At 38.2% G+C, this 22,544-nt stretch overlaps 1 protein-coding gene across 14 annotated transcripts in view; it reads right to left on the bottom strand.

The window, feature by feature from the left end:
• Gphn (gephyrin) overlaps positions 1 to 22,544 on the bottom strand; it is a 410,602-nt gene that overhangs the window by 2,161 nt on the left and 385,897 nt on the right. For all 14 annotated transcript variants that reach the window (XM_028876083.2, XM_028876082.2, XM_028876085.2 and 11 more), the window contains 3 exons: positions 11,639 to 11,712; positions 6,639 to 6,703; positions 2,215 to 2,318 (listed from right to left, as the gene is read on the bottom strand). In XM_028876083.2, the coding sequence (XP_028731916.1) occupies positions 2,215 to 2,318; positions 6,639 to 6,703; positions 11,639 to 11,712 (243 nt within the window). The remainder of the gene's footprint in view (positions 1 to 2,214; positions 2,319 to 6,638; positions 6,704 to 11,638; positions 11,713 to 22,544) is intronic.

The raw sequence follows: 22,544 nt of genomic DNA, 5'->3' as shown, positions 1-22,544 counted from the left end.
AAGAAATAGTGAGCCTGGACAGATCATGTCCTTGTCAGTCTACTATTTCTGTCATTTCCATCTTGTTTTACTGCAGAAGTCCAGAGGCTGACTGCTATGTAAAGAAGAAAGAATGCTAAGAAGCCAGTGTTCATAATGGGAGAAAAGACAGACAGAAAAAAAGTAAAGTCTATTGTTATGGGTTATAATGATCCTGGACCTATGAAATGAGAAACTGAAGTGATATCTCAATATTGAAGGAAAGGAGGTAGATTTAACAAACAAATTCAATGTTCATCCATCCAGCAATATCATTGTAGATTTCATATGTGCTAGGCATTATTCATCTACCCACTTATAGAACTATTTTCAACATACAAGGAACAGGCTTTTTCATATTGCTTATATTTGTTTGCTGGTAGCATAGCTTCCTATTTCTCCTAAATTATTTTGTGCTTTTCTCTTAGTTTCTATCTGTGTGTGTTCTCCAATTTTAAGGAGAGTTGGTAGACGTTAAAATGAAATAAATGTAAGGATTCCTAAGAACTTTGCTGTGTTGGATAAGCCATGTGTCTCTTAGAACAATGTGGATTTTTCCGGCTTCCTCAGTTTAGCAAGTGTGAAAAAGTAAATTCTCCATTACTGGGTTGGCTGTGTGAGTCTGTTAGAACTTTGACTTTTTGATCTGATCATAATTCTTTTTCATTCATGCTAGCCTTCCTTCCTGCTCTCCTTTCTCCCTTCCTCTCCCTCCATCTGTTTCTTCCTTTGCTAACTCTAAGACCATCTCCTTGTGATTACTAAAAGGAAGCTCCATTTGGGGGTAGGGGTGATTCGACACACAGGACACTATGCCCAGTTAGTTGATTTTAAATATTTTAGGGAAACAAGATACTATTATCTTCTTTCATTCACAAATCCCCAGCAATAAAAGTATCAGTGTTAAGACTGCTGATGGCCTAGATTTTCAAAAATGTTTTTATTTTATATATGTGTCCATGTGCACACGCAAATGCCACAGGGCACATGTTGGGGTCAGAGGACAACTTTTAGGAAGTCAGTTTTCTCCCTCCACCATGTGGGTCCCAGGGATTGAACGCAGGTTTCAGGATTGGCAGCAGGTGCCTTTACCTGCTGACTTGCCAGTTGTCTTAGATGTTTTTATACTATGTATCCTTAATAATATTTTATTACTATTTCCTCTTCTGTGTTTTATTTATTTACTTTTATTTCATGCACATTCATGTTTTGTCTGTGTGAAGGTGTTGGATCCCTTGAAAATGGAGGTACAGGCATTTATGAGCTGCTATGTGGGTGCTGGGAATCGAACCTGGGTTCTTTGGAAGAACAGCCAGTGCTCTTAACCATTGAGCCATCTCTCCAGCACCTCTTCTATGTTTTATATTCTTTTGGTCAACTAAGGATAGAATTATGTCATATGTAGTTACTTTAAAACTTTTGAAAAGTAATAGCTTGGTTCTATAGGTTACGATGTCAGAAAGTCATTTGTTAGTAATACAGAAAATGTATAATTGGTTGAGTGGTAAGTTAAATCAATAGTGTGGGTAGAGAAAGGACTCTTATTGTAGTATACAGCCCGGTCTGACTAATGCTGTTCTGAACAGTACATTCGCCTTCTCCTCCTGAAAGGCCAGTCTTTTAGTCCTTTGATTGCACTTTTTGAATTTTTTGAAGAGCAACTACATACAAACAAGCAGGTTAACTCCTGTCCTCTATGAACTTCGCTGGGGAGACAATCTTATCTCTTACTCCACACAGTCTAGTGTGTGGTGCAGGCTTTTTCTGTTTGCTGGCTTGTTCTAAGGACCCACTAGACATTTGAAGACTTGCTCTCTGGATTCTTTTAAGTACTTTTAAACTTTAAGGCATTTTATTTATTTTTATGTGTATATCTGTATGCCATGTATGTATACTGCCTGAGGAGAAGGCCAGAAGAGGGCATCAGATCCCATGGGACTGGAGTAACAGAAAGTTGTGAGCTGCCATGTGGGTGCTGGGAATTATACCTAGGTCCTTTGGCAGAGCAGCCAGTACATTTGACTTCTGAGCTATCTCTCTTTATGTTGGAGGGAAATAAAAGTAAATCTTCCCTTCTACTTTCCATCACAAAGGAAAGAATATTAATACATTTATGAGAAAACAAACATAAAATTCTAGGCATCTATTTTGGGCATTTGTTATCAATTTTGGTTTCTGGTCATTAGGAAACATTACCCTGGCTTTGATGATGGTTGGCCGAGGATCCAAGATACCCTGCATCTTTCTCAGTGCAGGTACAACAAAGAGGTTGCAGGTGACCACAGCTGATACAGGATTTCCTGAAAGTCAACCAAATAGTTATTTATATTACACCACATAAAGATTCATCAGATAATTATATCTGTCTACACAGTCAGGTATGATAGAACATGATACAAGTGACTGACCATTAGTCTACTTCTGAACCACTCTGAATCCAACAGAAGGACAGAACAGAGGGACAGTTAACCACATGCTACAGTGGGTAAGAATTGAACCTTTTGGTCATCCATGAAATTACAAAGAGGTCTGATACTCAGCTTTTAGACACCATTTCTGGTTTCCTGAGAGCCTTGTACTGAAAGCCATTGCTAACTTTAGAGTGTGTGTGAGTATGTGAGTATGTGAGTGTGTGAGTGTGTGTGTGTGTGAGTGTGTGTGTGTGTGTGTGTGTGTGTGTGTGTGTGTGTGTGTATGTGTGTATACAGTTGTGGGTGGAGAGGTAGACACTGGACTCTGGGCTGCCTGTGTGTAAGGCACACATACTCTCACACCGAGTACCAACTAACTCAATTTTCATAAGTTTAAAATTTTTAATATATATTCTTGTTATTTTTAAGCATTTCTACTGTAGAAATATGATACAAATAAAAGAAAATACAGATATGAAATTTTATCTATAATCATCTTTATCCAGACACATCTTTAAGTTTAAAATAGGGCACCAAATGGCTCCAGCTGTAAAAGACTTCAAGATGAGTAAGATTATGGTGTGAACTGCAACTTCAGCTCCCACTAGGAAGCTCTGTGCTCAGTGTATCTGAGGAACAGGGCCTTGGCGATTTAGCTTAGTGGGGCGTAGGACTGGGCCCTCACGTAGGAGAGCTGGCGTCCTTGTAGAAAGCGGAAGAGGCAGCACAAGAGCACCCGTCAGAGGCAAGGCCGTGGGACTCGGAAGGCCCCAGAGAGCAGCACTGCAGCCACCTTCCCTTTGGATTTCTTAGAACTGCGAGGAAATCACCTCCATCTTTGAACTGTCCATCCGGGGTGCACCTACGGCAGCAGAGCAGCTGGAGCAGACTGTGACGAACATCAAGTTCTTTAAAGTTATCTGGAGAATTTCAGAAATGTAGCTTTCCTCTCCAGGAGAAATCAATCTAGATAGGACTTGTACTTCAAAGGGAAGGGGTGGTGGTGGCTATGTTAAAAAAAAAAAAATCACAGCACTACCAAGAAGAGATTCCTATGGTTTGTGTGGTAGCCTTAACTAACGCTCAAGCTGTACTCAATCTGGACAACTTTGACAAGCCCCAAATGTTGTTTTGTTTTGATACAGTCTTGCTATGAACCTTCAGGCTGCCCGTGGATTTAAGGTAAACTCAGCCTTCCAGGTGTGGGGATTATAGCTGTGCACCACCAACCCTTATGAATCTGACTACACTCATCCACAAAACTTCATTTTTCTCTTTAGCAAGGAGGATGTGATTCTTCAGGCCCGTTCTAGTTCTAAAATCCTATTTCTGTTATACAGTTGTATGCGATGATGCGGGTTGGTACTGGCAGTGGGGAACCAGCTGTCTTATTTTAGGTTCCCCCTTTCCTCAAGTGCTGCTAATTCTGTCCTCAAAGTAAGAGACAAGGGCCAAGCTATCCAATTACCTGACGAAACCACACCTTCAGTTCTCTTGTACCAGTAGCTAAGAAGAGATATTTAATTTACATAGATTTCTACTCTGTCCGCATATTTACACTACACACAAGACTGGGATGGATGGTGACATTTTCATGCACGCATGTGATGTGATGTTCTCTCACTGCTCTCTCCTCTCCCTCCCTCCTCATTCCTCTTGTTCCCCTTCGTCTTGAAAAACAACTTTCTTCTTCTTTAAAGTCTTTTATTTTTTTAAATCTAGATTCTGCACAGAGAAAATATATATTTGTCTCTCAGAATCAGGCTTATTTTGCTTATCATAGTGATATGTAACTTTGTTATTTTCCTAAAAATGAAGTAATTTCATTCTTTGTGTTCAAATCCATTCCACTGTGCATCTATACCACATTTTCTGAATCCATTCACCTGCGGATGGACTTCAAGACTAGGCTCCCATGAATACTGCTGTTATAGTGAATATGGCTGTGAAGAGATCTCTGTTTCATGCTGATTTAGATTCAGGGCTGTACGGTATTTCCATTTTCTAGTTTTCTCTCTCTCTCAGAACCTCCATTGATTTTCACAGTAGCTGAGCTAACTTACGTCCTTGCTTATATTTGTTTGTTTATTTCCTTGATGATAGCCATTCTGACTGGGGTGAAACGGAGTATCAATGCAATTTTAATTTGCATTTCCTGATGGCTAGGGATGCTGAACGTTTTCTTCCATTTATTTTGAGAATTGTCTGTGAAATTCATTCATCCATATATTGATTTGGTTACTTTGGCATTTTTGATTTACTTACATATTCCGGATCTCAATCCCCTGTCATGTGCTACTCTGTTGTGTCTTTTTGCCTTTTAATTTCATATAATCCCATAGATCGATTCTTGTTATTAGTTCCTGTGTTACTGGAGTCCTATTTACAAGGTCCTTGCCTATGCCTCTGTCTTGAACTGTTTCCTATAGCAGTTTCAAAGTTGTGGGTCTTCCATTAAGGTTTCCATCTCTTCCGTACTGACCTGGACAGGACCTAGTTTCATTCTCTATGTAGACACCCAATTTCCAGAACCGTTTGTTAAAGAGGCTCTTTTTCCTCCAACATCTGTTTTTGCACCTTTTGTCAAATTTCAGTTGACTGTCAGGGCTGAAGAGATGGCTCAGTGGTTAAGAGCACATACTTCTCTCCAGAGGACCCAAATTTGGTTCTGAGCGCCCACGTCAGACAGTTCACAAGAGCCTGTAACTCCAGCTCGGGGGCCAGATGCTTCTGGTCTCTGCTGGCATCTGCACTCATGTGTTGTTCCCACACACAGACACGCTAGCGTATACATAATTAAAAACAATAGAATAGTAAAAGAGCCAGTTGGCTGTAGCTCTGTGGGTTTACTCTTGCATCCTCTACACTAGTCTACTGGTTTATGTATCTGGGTTCTTTTGTCTTCTTTTTAATGTGTGTGTACGTATGATCTTTGTTCTGGTATCACTGCTAGTCTAGTCTATATGTTGAATCACACCTATGAAGAAAGCAGTCTCTTTTAGCAGACAAAATGAAGCTAGGAATAGGAACTCATTTTTCATAAAATAGTTTTCAGAGTATCTGAGAGAACATTAAAGGTCCTAGGTTTAGTCCTATGCTACAGATATTTGAGGTTGCTTTATTTACATTTTGACTTAATATTTTCTGCATGACACAGTTTATTTTTATGCTTATGAATAGGGTTTAAAATATTAAGACTTGAAATTCTTCTGCCTGCTTCTTTTTTTATATATAATTCTATTTTGAGATTCACTGAATATAAAAAGCAAATAAATCTCCGAATCCCATGAGATTTGTGAGTCTGAAAGGATAAGTAGTTACTTTTCTGAAGAATTGGTGTTAACAAAATAGGGTCTTGAGCAGAACTATTACAGGATTTTATTTTTTAGGACTAGGTCTTTATAGCCAAGGCTGGCTTTGAACCTGTGGTGATTCTCCTGCATCAGCCTCACTAGAGTTGAAATTACAGGTATAATTAAAGGATAGTTTTAAAAAATAACAAGTAGATACATAAAGTTCTAAACCGATTTAAAATTGTTCAGGATTCATAAAGACTTAAGATGCATGGCTGCAAGTAATAAAAACTGGATTAGTAAGTTCTTAGAAACTGGACCACCTTGGTTCTTCTACAGTCTGAACACTCAAGTTTCTGCCCGAGTGGGAGTTAGGTGGTGATGCTGATGTCAGACAGGTGACATGTGAAGGCTTGGCTGAGGTGTACCAGGGTCAGCAACTCGGCCTCCTTTCCCCAGGCTCTAATCATCCCAAGACCAGAAGCACAGCTGTGCTTGTTTGCATCCAGACAAGCAAGGTCTTGCTATGTAGCCCAGGCTGGCCTCATTTCATGATCTTCCTTCCTCAGCCACCTGAGTGCTGCAATTAATGTGTAGACATACCTGCTACATGTGACCTAGTAGTTTCATGTTTGACAGTACTAATTGTGAGATTGAATTAGACTGCCCACTTATATTTGGATATCATCTTAGGCTAAGGACTGTGTCCTGGAAAGAATGTTCTGGTCTGACGAGGTATTATTCCTGTTCTATAGTAAAAAACTAGCCTCAGAGAAGGTTAAGTGACTTGCCAATTAGTAAGGCTGTTTGCGTTATAAATCAAGTGATGTTGATTAGAGACTGGACATCTGAGAAGCCTAAATTTTTTTTGGTCATTTTTCTAGAAAATGGAGAAAATAATTTTAATGATTCTTACCTGGTAGTGCAAAAATAATTTTTCTTACACCATCAATATCCAAAGTTGCAAATGTTGTTGGCAAGCTAGAAACAAAAAAGAGTATACTTGTTTGTGATTGCTAAGTAATGGAAGAGGTAAATCTGAGTGCTTTAATTTTCTTGTTGAGTGATTCATTTACCACATAAAACTCTTTTGTTGACTTGCCTTTAAAGCTTTCTACTCAAGTCAATTGCTTTAGTACCATCTGTTTCAAGTATTCAAACTTCCCAATTTTCTGTACCTTACATTTTTTTCTTATTCTCAGTGACATAGGAACATATTCCAAATTCTGATGTTTTCAAATGTCCCCATCCCTCCACTCAATGATGTTGATAGTGTTTTTATTGGAGATTTAAAACAGTCCTCTTATCACAAGATTGATCTTTGTTCAAGTATCTTTGTTCAAGATGAATTATCTCTTATCTTAATTATTTTTAAAGATCTACTATTCTATTTTTGTGTACGAATATTTTGCTGTATGTATGTATATATGTATGTATCTATGATTGTATGTATGTATGTATGTAAGTGCACCACATGCATGCAATGACCGAGGAGGCATTGGGTCCTCTGGAACTGAAAATATGGATGGTTGTAAGCCACCATGTGGGTGTTGGCAACTGAACCTGCAAGAGCAGCCAGTGTTTTTAACCACAGAGGTGTCTCTACAGAACCTCTTATCTTTTAGAGATGACACTCAGCAATAACCATTAAAAAACTTCCTACTTATCAAAGATGCTTTTGTACTATAAATAAACAAAACTCCATGGCTAGAACAAAGCTAAAGCAATCTTTCTCAAGATTCTGACATCAGCTTTCATGGGAAATGCGAGAAGGGTGCGTGGTATGGAGTAGGCAGTTGAGAATAGTGATATTTCCCCCTCTATTGTCACATAAAATTTTGGCTATTAAATATTAATCAAACCTGAGTCATGCAAACTTCTCAGGGAACACTAAAACTTCCCAAGAGTAAAAAAATAGTTATTTTAAGCACTAAATTATGGTTCTATTTTTTGGGCCAATTTTATAGGTTGATCTTAAAATATTTTTTTAAACTTATTTACTGTGGGAGTCTGTGTGTCACAACTAATGTATGGAGGTCAGAAGACCACATGCACAGTAAAACCCTGTCTCAAAAGACCAAAAACCAAAACAAAAACAAACAAAAAAACCTAACCAACCAAACAAACAAAAACAAAGACAAAAACCAACAAAAAAGCCCAGCTCATTTGCTCATTACTGTTTCTATAATATAGTAACAGTACACTCTGGATAAGTTATAGCTACATTATCTGTTATAATACAGTGATGTCAGATTTTGATCATAAGGACACTGGGTTGTTTTATAAAGTGTGATTTCAAGTTGCTATATTCCTGTGAATCTCACTTCTGTTCTTCCATACTTGTAGAGTTCTATCATCAATAATGACAGGATCAATTATTATTGTTTAAGGGTAACATTTATGTATCACACTCATTATTTCATTTAAGTCTCAGAAATAGCAAAAGGTGACATTTGTCATAGTATCTGGTAGATGAGAAAAACCGAAACTAAGAAACCATATTAAAAATTTGGTTCAATCTTACTCAGCTACTAAGACTTTTGTAAAAATAAATATTTTGAACCAATGTCATTTTAACTTTAAGGTTCATGCTGGAAAAAGTCAGCATGGAATAATCTATAGTAGAGTTAGTACTTGGACTTTGGGACCTCTCTTTTTTGTTTTTTCCCTCCTTATTCCCTGATTCTTTGCTATATACTAGAACAAGATTAGATTATAGGTAGGCAACTCAGCAATGATTATTAATGTTTGACAAAAATAAGATCCCAGAAACATTCTTGAGAACAACTACACTTGCCATACATGACCCATGGCAGATCTGGGTACTGTTTGGCTAAGTATTTTTTCCTTTATTTTTTTAAGATCAATCTCTCCCTCCCTCCCTCCCTCCCCCGCTCCCCTCTGCGCGCGTGTGCGTGTGTATGTGTGTGTGTGTGTGTTTGTGTGTGTGTGTGTTGTATGCACATGGAGGCCAGAGGTTGGCAGTAAGTGTCTTCTTCTATGCTAGTTGTTGAGGCAGGCTCTCACTAATGTGTAGCTCACTGGCTGGCATCCTCCTGCCTCTGATTCCTGTCGACATATGATGTGGTGCTGAGGATCTCAGCTCAGGTCACCATGCTGTGTGGCAAGCACTGTACTGACTGAGGCATCTCCCCAGTTGCCTGAGCATCTTTGTCTTTGAAACCAAAGACATAATTATATTTGGAAGGTGCTGTATGTGGAAAGGGCAAAGCTAACTTACTTGATTTTGTTTCTTTTTGTTCCACCAGCAAGTAGAACAAATTACTTACAAGTTCTTCTTACATTTAGGTAAGTAGAAGATTCTGGCCAGCTAAAGGAAGACCACTTAAATTTCCAAGCCACTCTGCTGTAGCAAAGCAGCTCATGGATAGTTGTAATTAAAGACAATATCAAGTATAAGGGCACTTTAAATTTTCTTTTACACCCTAAAGAGGTAATTTCTCCAAAGGAACTCACTTAAGATCGTATTTACAACAGAACATTTTATCCTCAGCCATTACTATCACAAGGATCTTGTTGCTGGATGTGTGTTAGAATCCAATACATACTGATTATTCTGAAATCAGACTGAACGGAATTGATCTGATTGAGGTCCCAAAGTGAAAGGATTTTAGAGAAGAAGCCTGAGGAACTGAAGCACTCCTAAAGTGGAGAGTGGTAAACAATGAACTAAAGAGTACAAAAATCACCACTACAAGCTGTGTTTATCACTACAGACATCACAAATAATTTTCCACATCTAAAAACAAGTTATATCAGTTTCTGTCCTTCCAAAGGCAAAGATCAAATCTATGTTTGAGATCAGTGAGAAGCACATTGACATGCTTTGGGGGTGTCTTCTGTGCTCTAATCAAATCACCGCTGACCAAAGGGACAGGGAAAGCTCAGCATACAACACTAGCATATGATAGGCTGGTGTTTACTTGTTTTGTGCCTGTACATGTGCGTACCAGCATGCATGTGCAAGTCAGAGGACAACCTCAGGACTCAATTCTTTCTCTTCCCTTCTGCCTGGATTCTGGTGGCTTGTTGGCAAGTGCTTTTACCTACTAAGCCAGCTTGCTGGACCAAAATGCTATTCTTAGTAGAATGATCCAAATCTCACAGTTTCTATAAAAAAAGGGTTTTTTTTCCAGCAATAGATAGATTGGGGATACATTCAATAGCCATGTACAGAAATATACTGCCAAGAATCCTATAAAATTGAGGAGAACACCATAGGGTTAATCTTTTTTAAAAAAAATTATTTTATTTTATGTGTATGAGTGTTTTGCTTGCATACATGTCTGTTGACCATGTGCATGCCTTTTGTCTGCACAGGCCAGAAGAAGGTGTTGGATTCTCCTGGAACCAGAGTTACAGATGGTTGTGAGCTACCATATAGGTGTTGGGAACCCAAGGTCCTCTGCAAGAACAGCATGTGCCCTTAATGGCCGAACCATTCTTCTAGCCCCTTTAGGACTAATCCTAACTTTGTACTAAATGAGGTTAAATTATGAAGGTAAAGCCTAATCCCCTTGGGGATGATGCTGGGAGAGCAGGCTGATATTTGACTTTGGGGAACTGGGTTCAAAAATGCCTTTATTTCCCACAGTTTACTTACAACAATGTTAAGCTCCCACGCCACTCTTTCTCATGGTTCATATGAGTCCCTAGCAAGGTATAATCCTGAGCCAAAGCATCATTATTGTTTTCTGTGACACCCTGGACATATGCCAACACACTCTTCCAAACCCTGAAGTGTGAACAAGTACTCACAGATACTGAGTACTGGGGATCTAAGAGGGCAGCTTTCCTGCTTGAAGACCAAATGTGTTTAACACTGCTATTGGGCATTCTTTGAGGATTCACAGTCTATAGGACCTTCTCCCTTCAGCTCTTTCTTGAGAGTTATTAGCTTTTAAGAACTGTGAAAATCTTCCTGTATGGTTATTTTATTTTCTTCTTGGAAAGAATGGGAAGCAATGTTAAAGACCTTTATGAAGTAGTTATGTGAAGCAATTGAGTCTGGACCTAGGTCTCTACTGATATCAGATAGAGAAAATATGTTCAGATTACCAAGAAAGAATCATTCTATCTACTAGACAAGAAGTGATCTAGTTTTTCCAACAAGTCAATGATGCAAATAAAAAACAAAATACCCCGAGATCACCACCACCACCACCACCACCACCACCATCACCCCCCTCAACAGACCTCATATCTAATAACAAAAGGTTAGAAATTTAATCACTAAGTGCAAAAAGAATAGACTTTACTTGAATCCTGAATTAGAACAATTATTAAAAAGCAATCTTTCTCTTGACATTTGGGATACTTTGATATTGACTAGGATATTAGCTAATATGAAAAATTATTTATTTTGTTAGATAAGACTATTATTGTATTTATATAGGCCAATGTTCTTATTCTTCTGATTGAAGAAAATGACATGATGTCTAGAATTAGCTTTAAAACAATCTAGCTCCACCACCCCACAAAGAGGTTGGGGAATTGATTAAGCAGATATAAATGCATGCTGGTGGTTCCTGACTTCAGTAATGGGCATGTGTTTGGGTTCATTGTTCTTTTACTTCCCTGTATATTTGAGACATTTCATGCTAAACTATTTTTAAAAAGAATGAAGGTGCAGGAGAAAGAGAGGGAAAGACACTAGACATGGTAATTAAAAAGGAAACAAAGTTAGAAAATTGCTTTGCTTTGTTTATACCAAACTCATTGATTCATAAGACGAAATCAACTTCAAACTGAAGCTGCACATATGAAAAGGATTCTAGTACTAAAATATTTAATTAAAATGGGTACCCCATAATAAAAAGTGTAAAAACAGAGCATTTAAAACTTGGTTACAGCAATGCAAATAACCTGATATATTAGATAAAATTATTTTCATACCCTGGCTTCATAAAAACCCTGCCAAAATGGATCTGAGCATGAAGATCAATGTCCAGCACCTGCTTGAGATAGTCCTGCAAATACAAAAAACAGTCACTTTATTTTCAAACATTTTACTATCAGACATTTTAACACATTAATGAAAATAAAATTGATTTATGATTGAAACGATTATTATTGCTATTTTAATGAAGTTCATATGCTTAACTAATCATTCCTCATTCATTCACTCATTTAATAATTTTTTGGGGTGCTTTTTGTATGTAGAGTATTAATTGAGGTTCAAGGGATATAACCCAAAGAAAAGTGACATTTCTCCTGCCTCTCTAGAAGGTACATTGTAGAGCCTGAGGTGGTGCCATAATACCTGTAATTCCAGCACTTGAGAGGAAAAGGTAGGAGAATCACTTGTTTAAGGCCAGCCATAATAACACTTAAAAAACACAAAGAAAATTATAATCTAGTAGAGGAAGCAAGATAATAACTAGAATAACCATAGTAATATTTTTATTTGATGGGTTTTTGTTACTGAGATAAAATTTTTTGACCAAGAAAGACCATAAATAAAGTAGTCTTAAGAAGTTATGTTTGAGCCGGGCGGTGGTGGCGCACGCCTTTGATCCCAGCACTCGGGAGGCAGAGGCAGGCGGATCTCTGTGAGTTCAAGGCCAGCCTGGTCTCCAAAGCGAGTTCCAGGAAAGGCACAAAGCTACACAGAGAAACCCTGTCTCGAAAAACCAAAAAAAAAAAAAAACAAGAAGTTATGTTTGAGCTGGGTAGTGGTGGCACACGCCCAGCACTTGGAAGGCAGAGGTAGGTGCATCTCTGTGAGTTTGAGGCCAGTCTGGTCTACAGAGTGAGTTCTAGGACAGGCTCCAAAGCTACACAGAGAAACCTTGTCCCGAAAGACAAACAAAACAAAACAAGTTATGTTTGGCATGACAAGATACGACCATGGTGACAACAGTGGTACAAATGTTAAGAGGTACCCAACCACTTTCTGATTAGATTTAAGCCATATCTCACTGGAGGAAACACTTTCCTGGTACTATAAATCTGGTTAACAACCTATGGTTGGGAGCTTACAGGCACCATGGTGAACCTACTATTATCATTCTGCTAAGTGAATATAGTATAAAACTGTCCTTCAACTTCATATTACCCACAGATTAGTGCAACTATCAGGCATCATTACAAGAGTTTCTTTTTGCAGTGAACACTAGTTAACACAGAAACTCAATACTGGTCAAAGTGCATAGAAGGATTGTCAATGCAATGCCCAGCAACAGACGGACCATCTGTATCACACCCCCTTCCTAAGGCTCAGGGACCATTGCCGAAGTGGGGGTAGAAAGACTGTAAGAGCCAGAGTTCAGGAAGGACAGAAGTGATACAGTGTCTTCTGCACATGATAGGACCAACGCACTCATGAACTCACACGAGTTGTGGTAGCCTGCATAAGACTTGAGCTCTTAAGATCAAGCCAATCAACAGTCTATCACAGAGTGGGGGTGGATTCATGAGCCGACCCCAACTGAGAAACTATAGACAACTGATGGTGTCTGGGGAGGCTGAATCAGTTGAATCCTGGTAGGTCAGCCATACTCCATCGATGCCCTGCAAGAGTGAGATCCTTTGAGATGTGTCAGACCAACTCACTTTCTGTCTTCCTTTTTCCCATTTTTTTTTTTTAGGGGGTGGTGTCTCGAGACAGAGTTTCTCTGTGTAGCCCTGGCTGTCCTAAAACTTGCTCTGTAGACCAGGCTGGCCGTGAACTTAGAGATCCACTTCTGCCTTCTGAGTGCTGAGATTAAAGGTGTGGGTCACCATCACCCAGCTCCAACTCACTTTCTAATACTTCAGCATATTCTTGGTTTTTAGGATAAAACCTTGATTTTTATTAATTAACATCATATCCAAGAGTCCTGTATCTTCTAGCTCTCTTTTACACTCCTTTGTCTCCTCAGTCTTCATACCTACATGGCGAACAACTAGGCATCTCTCTCCTTTACCTTAATTTTCAAAGGGATATTTTTCTGGATTTAAGTTCTCTGTTGGCAGTACATTCTTTTGAACTTTGGAAATGCTATGCTATTTTATTGTTTTCTGGGTTCTATCCCTGATGTTTAAATAATTCCTGTTAGTTTTATCTTTACTTTTGAGGTAAAGTGCTCTGGTGACATTGCTTATCATCACTGGTTTAGTAGTTTTGCCAGGATTACCCAGCTGGGGTTTCTTTGTAGTTATCCTACTTTTGATTAGCCTAGTTCCTGGAAATCTCTGGCTTGTTTTTTGACTAGTTTTGAAACATCTCTGTCAGGGCTGGGGAGATGGTCCAGGCAGTGAATGGGCTGCTATGCACCCTGGAGGAACTGACTTTGTGTCTTCCAGTACCCACCTAGAAAGCCAGGCTTAGTGGTACATGCTTTTAATTCTAGCTCTGGGGAGGCAGGCAGATCCTTGGAGCTTGCTGGCCAGTCAACCTAGTTAAACTGGTAAGCTCCAGGTTCAGTGAGATACCTTACCTAAAAACAAACCAACAAGAAAGATAGAGTGCAAGCGTGCACACACACAAACACACACACACTTCTGCCAATCTCTCTAAAATATAGTTTATGCTCACTTTTTCCTCCTGAACTTTACTTATAAATGCTAACACTCTTTATCATATTTATTTCATCCTCTTCCACATTTTCTATTGTTTTCCTAAACTCTTTTATGGACTTCAATTTCTAAAGTTCTCATTTTTGTTATTTTTTCATAAATATGTAACAGCTTTATAGAGTCATGTGAGACAATATAAGCATCAGTACCACTTCTATGCCTCTTTTATAAAATTTTCTTCTCTCAATTTTAAGTCATTTTGCTAGAAAGCTCTGGATAATGATATATTCCTCCAGAAAAGATTTCTTTTAGCAACCAGTTGAAGTAAATTATATTATTCTGCTTATCCAGGGACTGAAATAATTTTATACTGGGTTTCAGTTCCTCTAAAGGCCGATGTTTTGTGTTTTTTTCTGGAGCACTGCCCTCTTCAGGGTTTTAAATTAAAGCCTGGGATATGTTCCAGATACCCTCCTCCAAGGAAAACTTTGAATGCTTTTCCTTCCTTCCTTCCTTCCTTCCTTCCTTCCTTCCTTCCTTCCTTCCTTCCTTCCTCCCTCCCTCCCTCCCTCCCTCCCTCCCTCCCTCCCTCCCTCCCTCCCTCACCTTCTTTTTTGAGACTGGGTCTCACCATGAAAAGCCCTGGCGGTTATGAAACTTGCTATATATAGGCTCACCTGAAACTCACAGAGATGTACCTGCCTTTGCTTCCCAAGGGCTGGGTTAAAGCTGTGCACCACTATGCCTAACTAAATCTTGGTGTCTTAAGAATTATGAAGAATTTGCTTTGCTCCATTAGCTTCTCAGTTACTCTTTTATGCTTGGCGTCCAGTCTTTTGTGCCACACTCCTTCTCCAACAACACACTGGGCTATTTGTGATTTTTTTTTTTGAGACAAGGTCCTATTATCTATTTAGGCAGCCCAGGTTGGCTTTGAATTCAAGATCCTGCCTCAGCCTCCCCAGTGGTGGAATTACAGGCAACTGCTACTATACTTAGATTTAGCAAATGTTTCCAAATGCTTATTAAGTATCAAGAATTCTATGGGCTGAGGATATAATGGCCAGGCATGGCCTTAAACAAGGAAGGAAACTGTATTATATATTTTTACTAGATGAAAACAATCCTTCACAAGTAGATTAACAAAATAAATGCCATTTGTGGTGTATGCTACAATAGAACAACCAGGTACTGTGAAAGAGACTAGGAAGGTGGGCTAGAGAATTAGGAAAGGCCATTATAGAAGGGGTGGTGATGTACTAACTAAGCCCTGTAGGACAAGAGAGATTCAGGCACACAAAATTTTGAGGAAAGAGGGAATTATGTCATTTTGAAAGTAATTTTTCAAGGTTACTAAAAAAGCTAAAAATCTTCAACTGACAGTAACTTAACTAGTAAACAACTGTCAGATACTTAGATAATTTCTATGTAAGATGTAATACTAAATCATTGATTGCTAACTATAGTTTTACTTTTAAGAATGTAATTTGCTTATTTTTATATGCTATGGAGAGGTCAAAACTTTAGAAGTGATTTCATTTGCCTTGTTTTATAAAAACCATGCCTATACAAAATCTCAAATGTAATCATTTAGTTAATCTTAATGAACTTGTGTGTGTGTGTGTGTGTGTGTGTGTGTGTGTGTGTGTGTGTGTGTGTGTGTTGGTAGTCATGCATGTGGATCCCAGAGGGTTGACTTTAGATATCTCCCTCAATTGCTCTCCACCTTTTAAGATAATTCTTGAGAAAGAGAGAGGGGTGGGAGGAAGGTGGGTGCAAGCACATGTATGTGTATGATATCATGTTACTGGGAGCAAGGATTCTTACATATTGAGCCATCTCACTGCCCCCTTTCCACCTTATTATTAATTTTTAAAAAATTTTTTGAGACGGGGTTTCTCTGTGTAACAGTCTTGGCTGTTCTGTAACTCACTCTGTAGACCAGACTGGCCTCGAACTCACAGAGATCCTGCCTCCTGAGTTCTGGGATTAAAGGCATGCACCACCAGTGCCTGGCTTCCACCTTAGTTTTTCAGTGGGGTTTAATCACTGACCCCGGAGCTCACTGCTGTGGGATCCTCTCCTCCTGTCTCTGCTCCACAGTTCTGGAATTACAGTGTATGCTGTTGCACTTTTACTTATGCTCTGGAGATCTGAATTCAGGTCCTTATGTCTTTGTTACAGGACCTTACTGATTGAGCTTCTTCTACCCACTGCATCTTTGATATTAAGTAATGTTTTCCTACAACATGAAAGTTATTTTCCTGTAATCTTCTTGTTTGGATTTATACTTATTTTGTTTCTGGTTAAAGAAACACAACAAAGAACAAAGATCCCTTACTTATGAGTGAGTGAAATATGTCCCAAACATTTTATTTATAAGCATATTAAAAAGATTCATTTACTTATATTTCACATGTATGAATGTCTTGCTTACATGTACATTTGTGTGCCTAGTGCCAGTGAAGGCCAGAAGAGGGCATGGGAGCCTCTGGAATTATAGTTGCAGACTTTTGTGCATCACATGTAGGGGCTGTGAACCAAACCTGGGTCCTCTAGAAGAGTAGCCGCTTCTCTAATGCACACACAGAATCCTCTCCAGCCCATTTTCAAGTATTTTTTGGTGTTGGTTTGAAAAATTAGGTAACTTTCTAGCCTTCTAAAATTCAGTCTTAAATTTAATAGAAAGAAAATTTTAGAATATCTTTATATTTAAAATTATCTCCAAAGTTCCTAGGGAACCTCTAGAAGGCCACAGGTTGGTTCTCGTATCTTATAGCGTAAACAGTTGGGCTTGTTTGATGTGCTGTTCTTTTAAGAGTTTCATGGGAGGAGCTGCCATGTCTGAGAAGAGATGCTCAGTTGGCCCTAAGTTAGATTCCTACAGGTAAATTGGTATTAACACAAATATATCAGCAACTGTGATAGCCAAGGCTTACACCAATTTGATTGGACTAATAGATGCCTGGGAACTAGTTAAACATCTCGGGCAGTATCTGTGATGTTGTTTCCACAAAGGATTCACTAAGTGAGAAAAATTGTGATTTGAAACTGAATATCATCAGAAAGAATAGAAGGGAAAAGGAGAAGGCTCAGTGGTGCAGACACCTCTCTCTGCTTCCTGGCCATCCTGCTGTGAGCTTTGGACATGATGGACTGAAACCACTGAAACAACAGTTGTAATAAAGCCGCTCCCTTACATTGTTTATATCAAGCATTTTAGGAAAGTGATAAAAAGTGACTAATACTGTTTGCTTTACAGGAACTCTTTAGAGATTTGATAGATAAACTCTGTAATTTTACTACCAGAGTAAACATTGACCAAGACTTTTCAGGCTGGTCACAAAGTCACAGTTTTCCTGCTTTAGCCTCAAAAAGCTAGGATGAGGAGTATATATCATCACACCTGGCTCATCAAAAATTTTTATGAATTGTCTCCCCAAAAATGATTTCACACAGTACTGACAACTTGCCAGACTACCTTGCAGAAGAGATTGGAACTGAGTTAATAATATGTCAGTGAAGGGCAGGGCCATACCTTGATTAGGACCCCTTAGTTATGCATGTATCTTGATTTAAAACTTGAACTTCATATAAAGGTCTTGAACATAGATTTGGGGTTGGGAGGTTACTGGACCTGATTATTCTCAGTATGGCCATGTTATGTAAATCTACTTTTTCTGCTTTTCACCAATGTTTGTTTCTTTATCTAGCCTATTGAAGATAGGTGACTGAACCTTGATTGTTAGGGTTGCCAGGGCCCAGACTCTGACCCTAGCAATTCCACTAACAGCTTTAGGAGATAAGGACAATGATCAGGTCCTGAGGTCCTGGGAATACGTTGGGATACCCTTTTCTTAAAATCTCTTTCCAGATGAATTAAAGGTATAGTGTAAGCATCTGAGAGTAAAATAAAGAAAATCAGTGTGCTTAATTATATTAGCTTTGTTTTCTTCTAAATAAAACCTTAAGACAGCTGACATCTTTGTTAGTACGAATAGATTAGATTCAGAAGTGTCCATCTTATGCTTACAACATTTGAGTTACAACTGCCAAGACTGTGTGCACTAAGCTTTCGCCTCTCTCGAGGTACTAGAAAAGACAACCCTTAGGTCTCCCCAGTGGCATTATTCCACAATTAGCTCCTTAGGAACTAAGATAAATTCTTAGTATAAAATAATCCCTGGAAATACATTTAATATTAATCCTGATTTTAGGGTGTGCTCTTGTGATATTGAGAGCAACTTCATAATGAAAAAATGCTGCAAATCCTATCTTATAGCACTCCCACAGTACAGATTCCAAACCCAGCCTTTGGATTTCACAAACTGTCTGTATAATATGCTTTACCTGGTAGAAAAGGCTTCTGGAAGACTTTGAGGAAGGACTTACAAAGCTATTTTGTGTAGCAAGAATGCCTGCCTGCACTATTAACACCTTCCTTCTAGATATAACTTGAAATAATAGCTTAGATTGAGATTCTTTTTCTTCTATGGATTTTGGAAGCTGAAATTCTGTTCTCAAAGAGTCTAAAACCGAAGTTTGTGAATGAAAATGCCGGAGTTTTCTGTTCAGGTTACTGAATTTGTTCTCAGAGACAACAGAATTCATAGACCAGAGTCAGGTTGTAAGTTTGGGCCATTTTATAGCTGAAGGAGGCAGGGTCCAAGATCATATATGCAATTATATATATCATACATAGTCTAGCTCCTAGAAAATATGAATTTTAAAGCCAAGGCAAGGTAGCTGTATGTATCACTCTTGAGTTGGAAGCAGAAGGACCAGAAATCCAAGGTCATCCTTAGCTTTGTAGCAAGTACAAGGCTAGCCTGGGCTACATGAAACCTTGCCTGAAAAAAAGAGGAAAATGCGAATTTTGATAAAACTGTTATGATGGCACTATTACTATAATTTTTCAAGTCATTACTATGACATATAAGAAAATTTAGGAAGAGGTAGACTGGCAAAACATTTCTAAAATATTTTTGAGACAAAACAAATTTAATTATTATAGTAAGGAATATTTTACTTTAATAACATTATTCAATGGGTCCAATAATTAATTGTAAGTTAACATTTCATTAAGACATACAAACTTAGTGATATTACAATTCTTAATCTGAGACATGTATAAGGTTAAGCTATACTATGTGCAAAATACTTAGTCATCTAAAATCATACATATGTATATATATATATTTTTTTTTCATTGCAATTATCAGTTATGAGTTGCATAAGAAGGGCAAAAAGAATGCCCATCCTTTGTTTTTTCTTGTCAGGAGGGGAAGCTGAATTTTGGTTCATTAGAACCAAATATGGTGGTCAACATAAACACCACCACCACTAAGAAAATAACAGGAATTAACAATCACCAGTCACTAATCTCAGTTTCAATGGATTCAATCCACCAATAAAAAGACACAGGCTAACAGCAAGGATAAGAAAACACGATACATCCTTCTGTTATATATAAGAAACACACCTTAACTTGAAAGACAGATATTAACTCAGAGTAAAGGGTTGGAAAAAGATTTTCCAATCAAATGGACTGAAGAAGCAAGCTGGTGTAGCTATCCTACTAACAAAATAGACTTCAAACCAAAATTAATCAAAAGAGATGGAGAAGGACATTTAATATTCATCAAAGGAAAAATCCACCAAGATGATGTCTCAATTCTGAACATCTATGCTCCCAAAACAAGGGCACCCATATTTGTAAAAGAAACATTACTAAAGCTTAAATCACATACTGAACCACACACATTAATAGTGGGAGAATTCAAGGTTTCATGTAGCCCAGGCTAGCCTTGTACTTGCTACAAAGCTAAGGATGACCTTGGATTTCTGGTCCTTCTGCTTCCAACTCAAGAGTGATACATACACTTCAATGGACAGGTCATCCAAACATAAACTAAACAGAGAAATAATGGAGCCAACAGATGTTATGACTCAAATGGACCTAACAGATCTATAGAACTTTTTATCCAAACACCAAAGAATATACCTTCTTCTATGTACCTCATGGAACCTTTTCCAAAGTTGACCACATACTTGGTCACAAAGCAAGTCCTAACAGATACAAAAAATTGAAATAACTCCCTGCAGGTTATCAGAATTCCATGGATTAAAGTTGGAGTTCAAAAACAACACCACAAACTATAGAAAGCCTACATCAATTGAATCACCACTGGGTCAAGGAAAACATAAAGAATTCTAGAATACAATGAAAATGAATGCACAACATACCCAAACTTATGGGACATAATGAAAGTGGTGCTAAGAGGAAAGTTCAAAGCACTAAGTGCCTTCATAAAGAACTTGGAGAAATTTCACATTAGCAACTTAACAGCACACTTGGAAGCTCTAATACAAAAGCAAATGAGGAGTAGATGGCAGGAAATAATCAAATGGAGAGCTGAAATCAATAAAATAGAGACAAAAAGCACAATACAAAGAATCAATGAAACAAAGAGTTGGTTCTTTGAGAAAAATCAACAAGATAGATAAACCAGAGAGAATATCCAAATTCACAAACTCAGAAATGAAAGGGGGACATAACAACAGACACTGAGGAAATCCAGACAATCACTAGGTCATACTTCAAAAACCTGTATTTCACAAAATTGGAAAATCTAAAAGAAATGGACAAATTTCTTGATAGATACCAAATATCAAAATTAAATCAAGATTAGATAAACAATTTAAACAGACTTATAACCCCTAAGGAAACAGAAGCAGTCATTAAAAGTCTACCAACCAAGAAAAGCGGTTTCAGTGCAGAATTCTACCAGACTTTCAAAGAAGAGCTAATACCAGTACTCCTCAAATTATTCCACACAATAGAAACGGAACATTGCCCAATTCTTTTTATGAAGCAAGTTACCCTGATAACCAGACCACACAACGATTCAACAAAGAAAGAGAATTATAGACCAATTTCCCTCATGAGCATTGATGCAAAAATACTCAATAAAATGCTGGCAAACCAAATCCAAGAACACATCAAAAAGATCATCCACCATGATCAAGTGGGCTTCATCCCAGAAATGCAGGGATGGTTGTGGTATTGTATTTCCCCAAATATTGTGCATGCTAATAAACTTATCTGGGGTCAGAGACAGAGCAGCCACAATATTAAACATAAAGGATAGGCAGTGGTAGCACACGCCTTTAATCTTAGCATTCCAGAGGCAGAAATCCATGTGTTCAAGGATACAGACAGGCATGTTGACTCATCACGCCTTTAATCTCAGAAAGCAAGCCTTTAATCTCAGGGAGTGGTGGTAGAAAGCAGAAAGGTATATAAGGTGTGAGGACCAGAAACTAGAAGCATTTGGCTGGTTAAGCATTCAGGCTTTTGAGCAGCAATTCAGCTGAGACCCATTCTGGATGAGGATTCAGAGGCCTCCAGTCTGAGGAGACAAGACCAGCTGAGGATCCGGCGAGGTGAGGTAGCTGTGGCTTGTTCTGTCTCTCTGATCTACCAGCATTGACCCCAATAACTGGCCTCGGGTTTGATTTTATTAATAAGAACTTTTAAGATTCCTGTTACAGATGGTTCAACATAAGAAAATCTGTCAATGTAATCTACCATATAAACAAACAGAAAGAAAAAAAAAACCCACATGATCATTTCATCAGATATTGAAAAAGCCTTTGACAATATCCAACACCCCTTCATGATAAAAGTCTTGGAGAGATCCGGGATACAAAGAACATACCTAAATATAATAAAAGCAATATACAGCAAGCTAACAGCCAGCATCAAATTAAATGGAGAGAAATTCAAAGCAAATCCACTAAAATCCGGAACAAGACAAGGCTGTCCACTCTCTCCATATTTGTTCAATATAGTACTTGATGTTCTAGCTAGATCAATAAGATCAACAAGGGAGATCAAGGGAATACAAATTAGAAATGAAGAAGTCAGACTTTCACTATTTGCAGATGAAATGAGAGTATACATAAATGACCCCAAAGATTCTACCACGTAACTCCTACAGCTGATAAACACCTTTAGTAAAGAGGCTCGATATAAGATTAACTTAAAAAAAATTAGTGCCCCCCCCATACACAGATGATAAAAACACTGAGAAAGAAATCAGGGAAACAACACTCTTACGATAGTCACAAACAATATAAAATATCTTGGTGTAACTCTAACCAAGCAAGTGAAAAACCTGTATGGTAAGAACTTCAAGTCTTTGAATAAAGAAATTGGAAAAGATATCAGAAGATAGATCTCCCATGCTCATGGATTGGTAGGATTAACATAGTAAAAATGGCCATCTTACTGAAAGCA

This window comes from Peromyscus leucopus, chromosome 14 (genome assembly GCF_004664715.2).
Source record: "Peromyscus leucopus breed LL Stock chromosome 14, UCI_PerLeu_2.1, whole genome shotgun sequence".
In the NCBI taxonomy this organism is placed as follows: domain Eukaryota; kingdom Metazoa; phylum Chordata; class Mammalia; order Rodentia; family Cricetidae; genus Peromyscus; species Peromyscus leucopus.
Note: the sequence above shows the minus strand (reverse complement) of the source record. Positions and strands in the feature narration are given on the sequence as shown.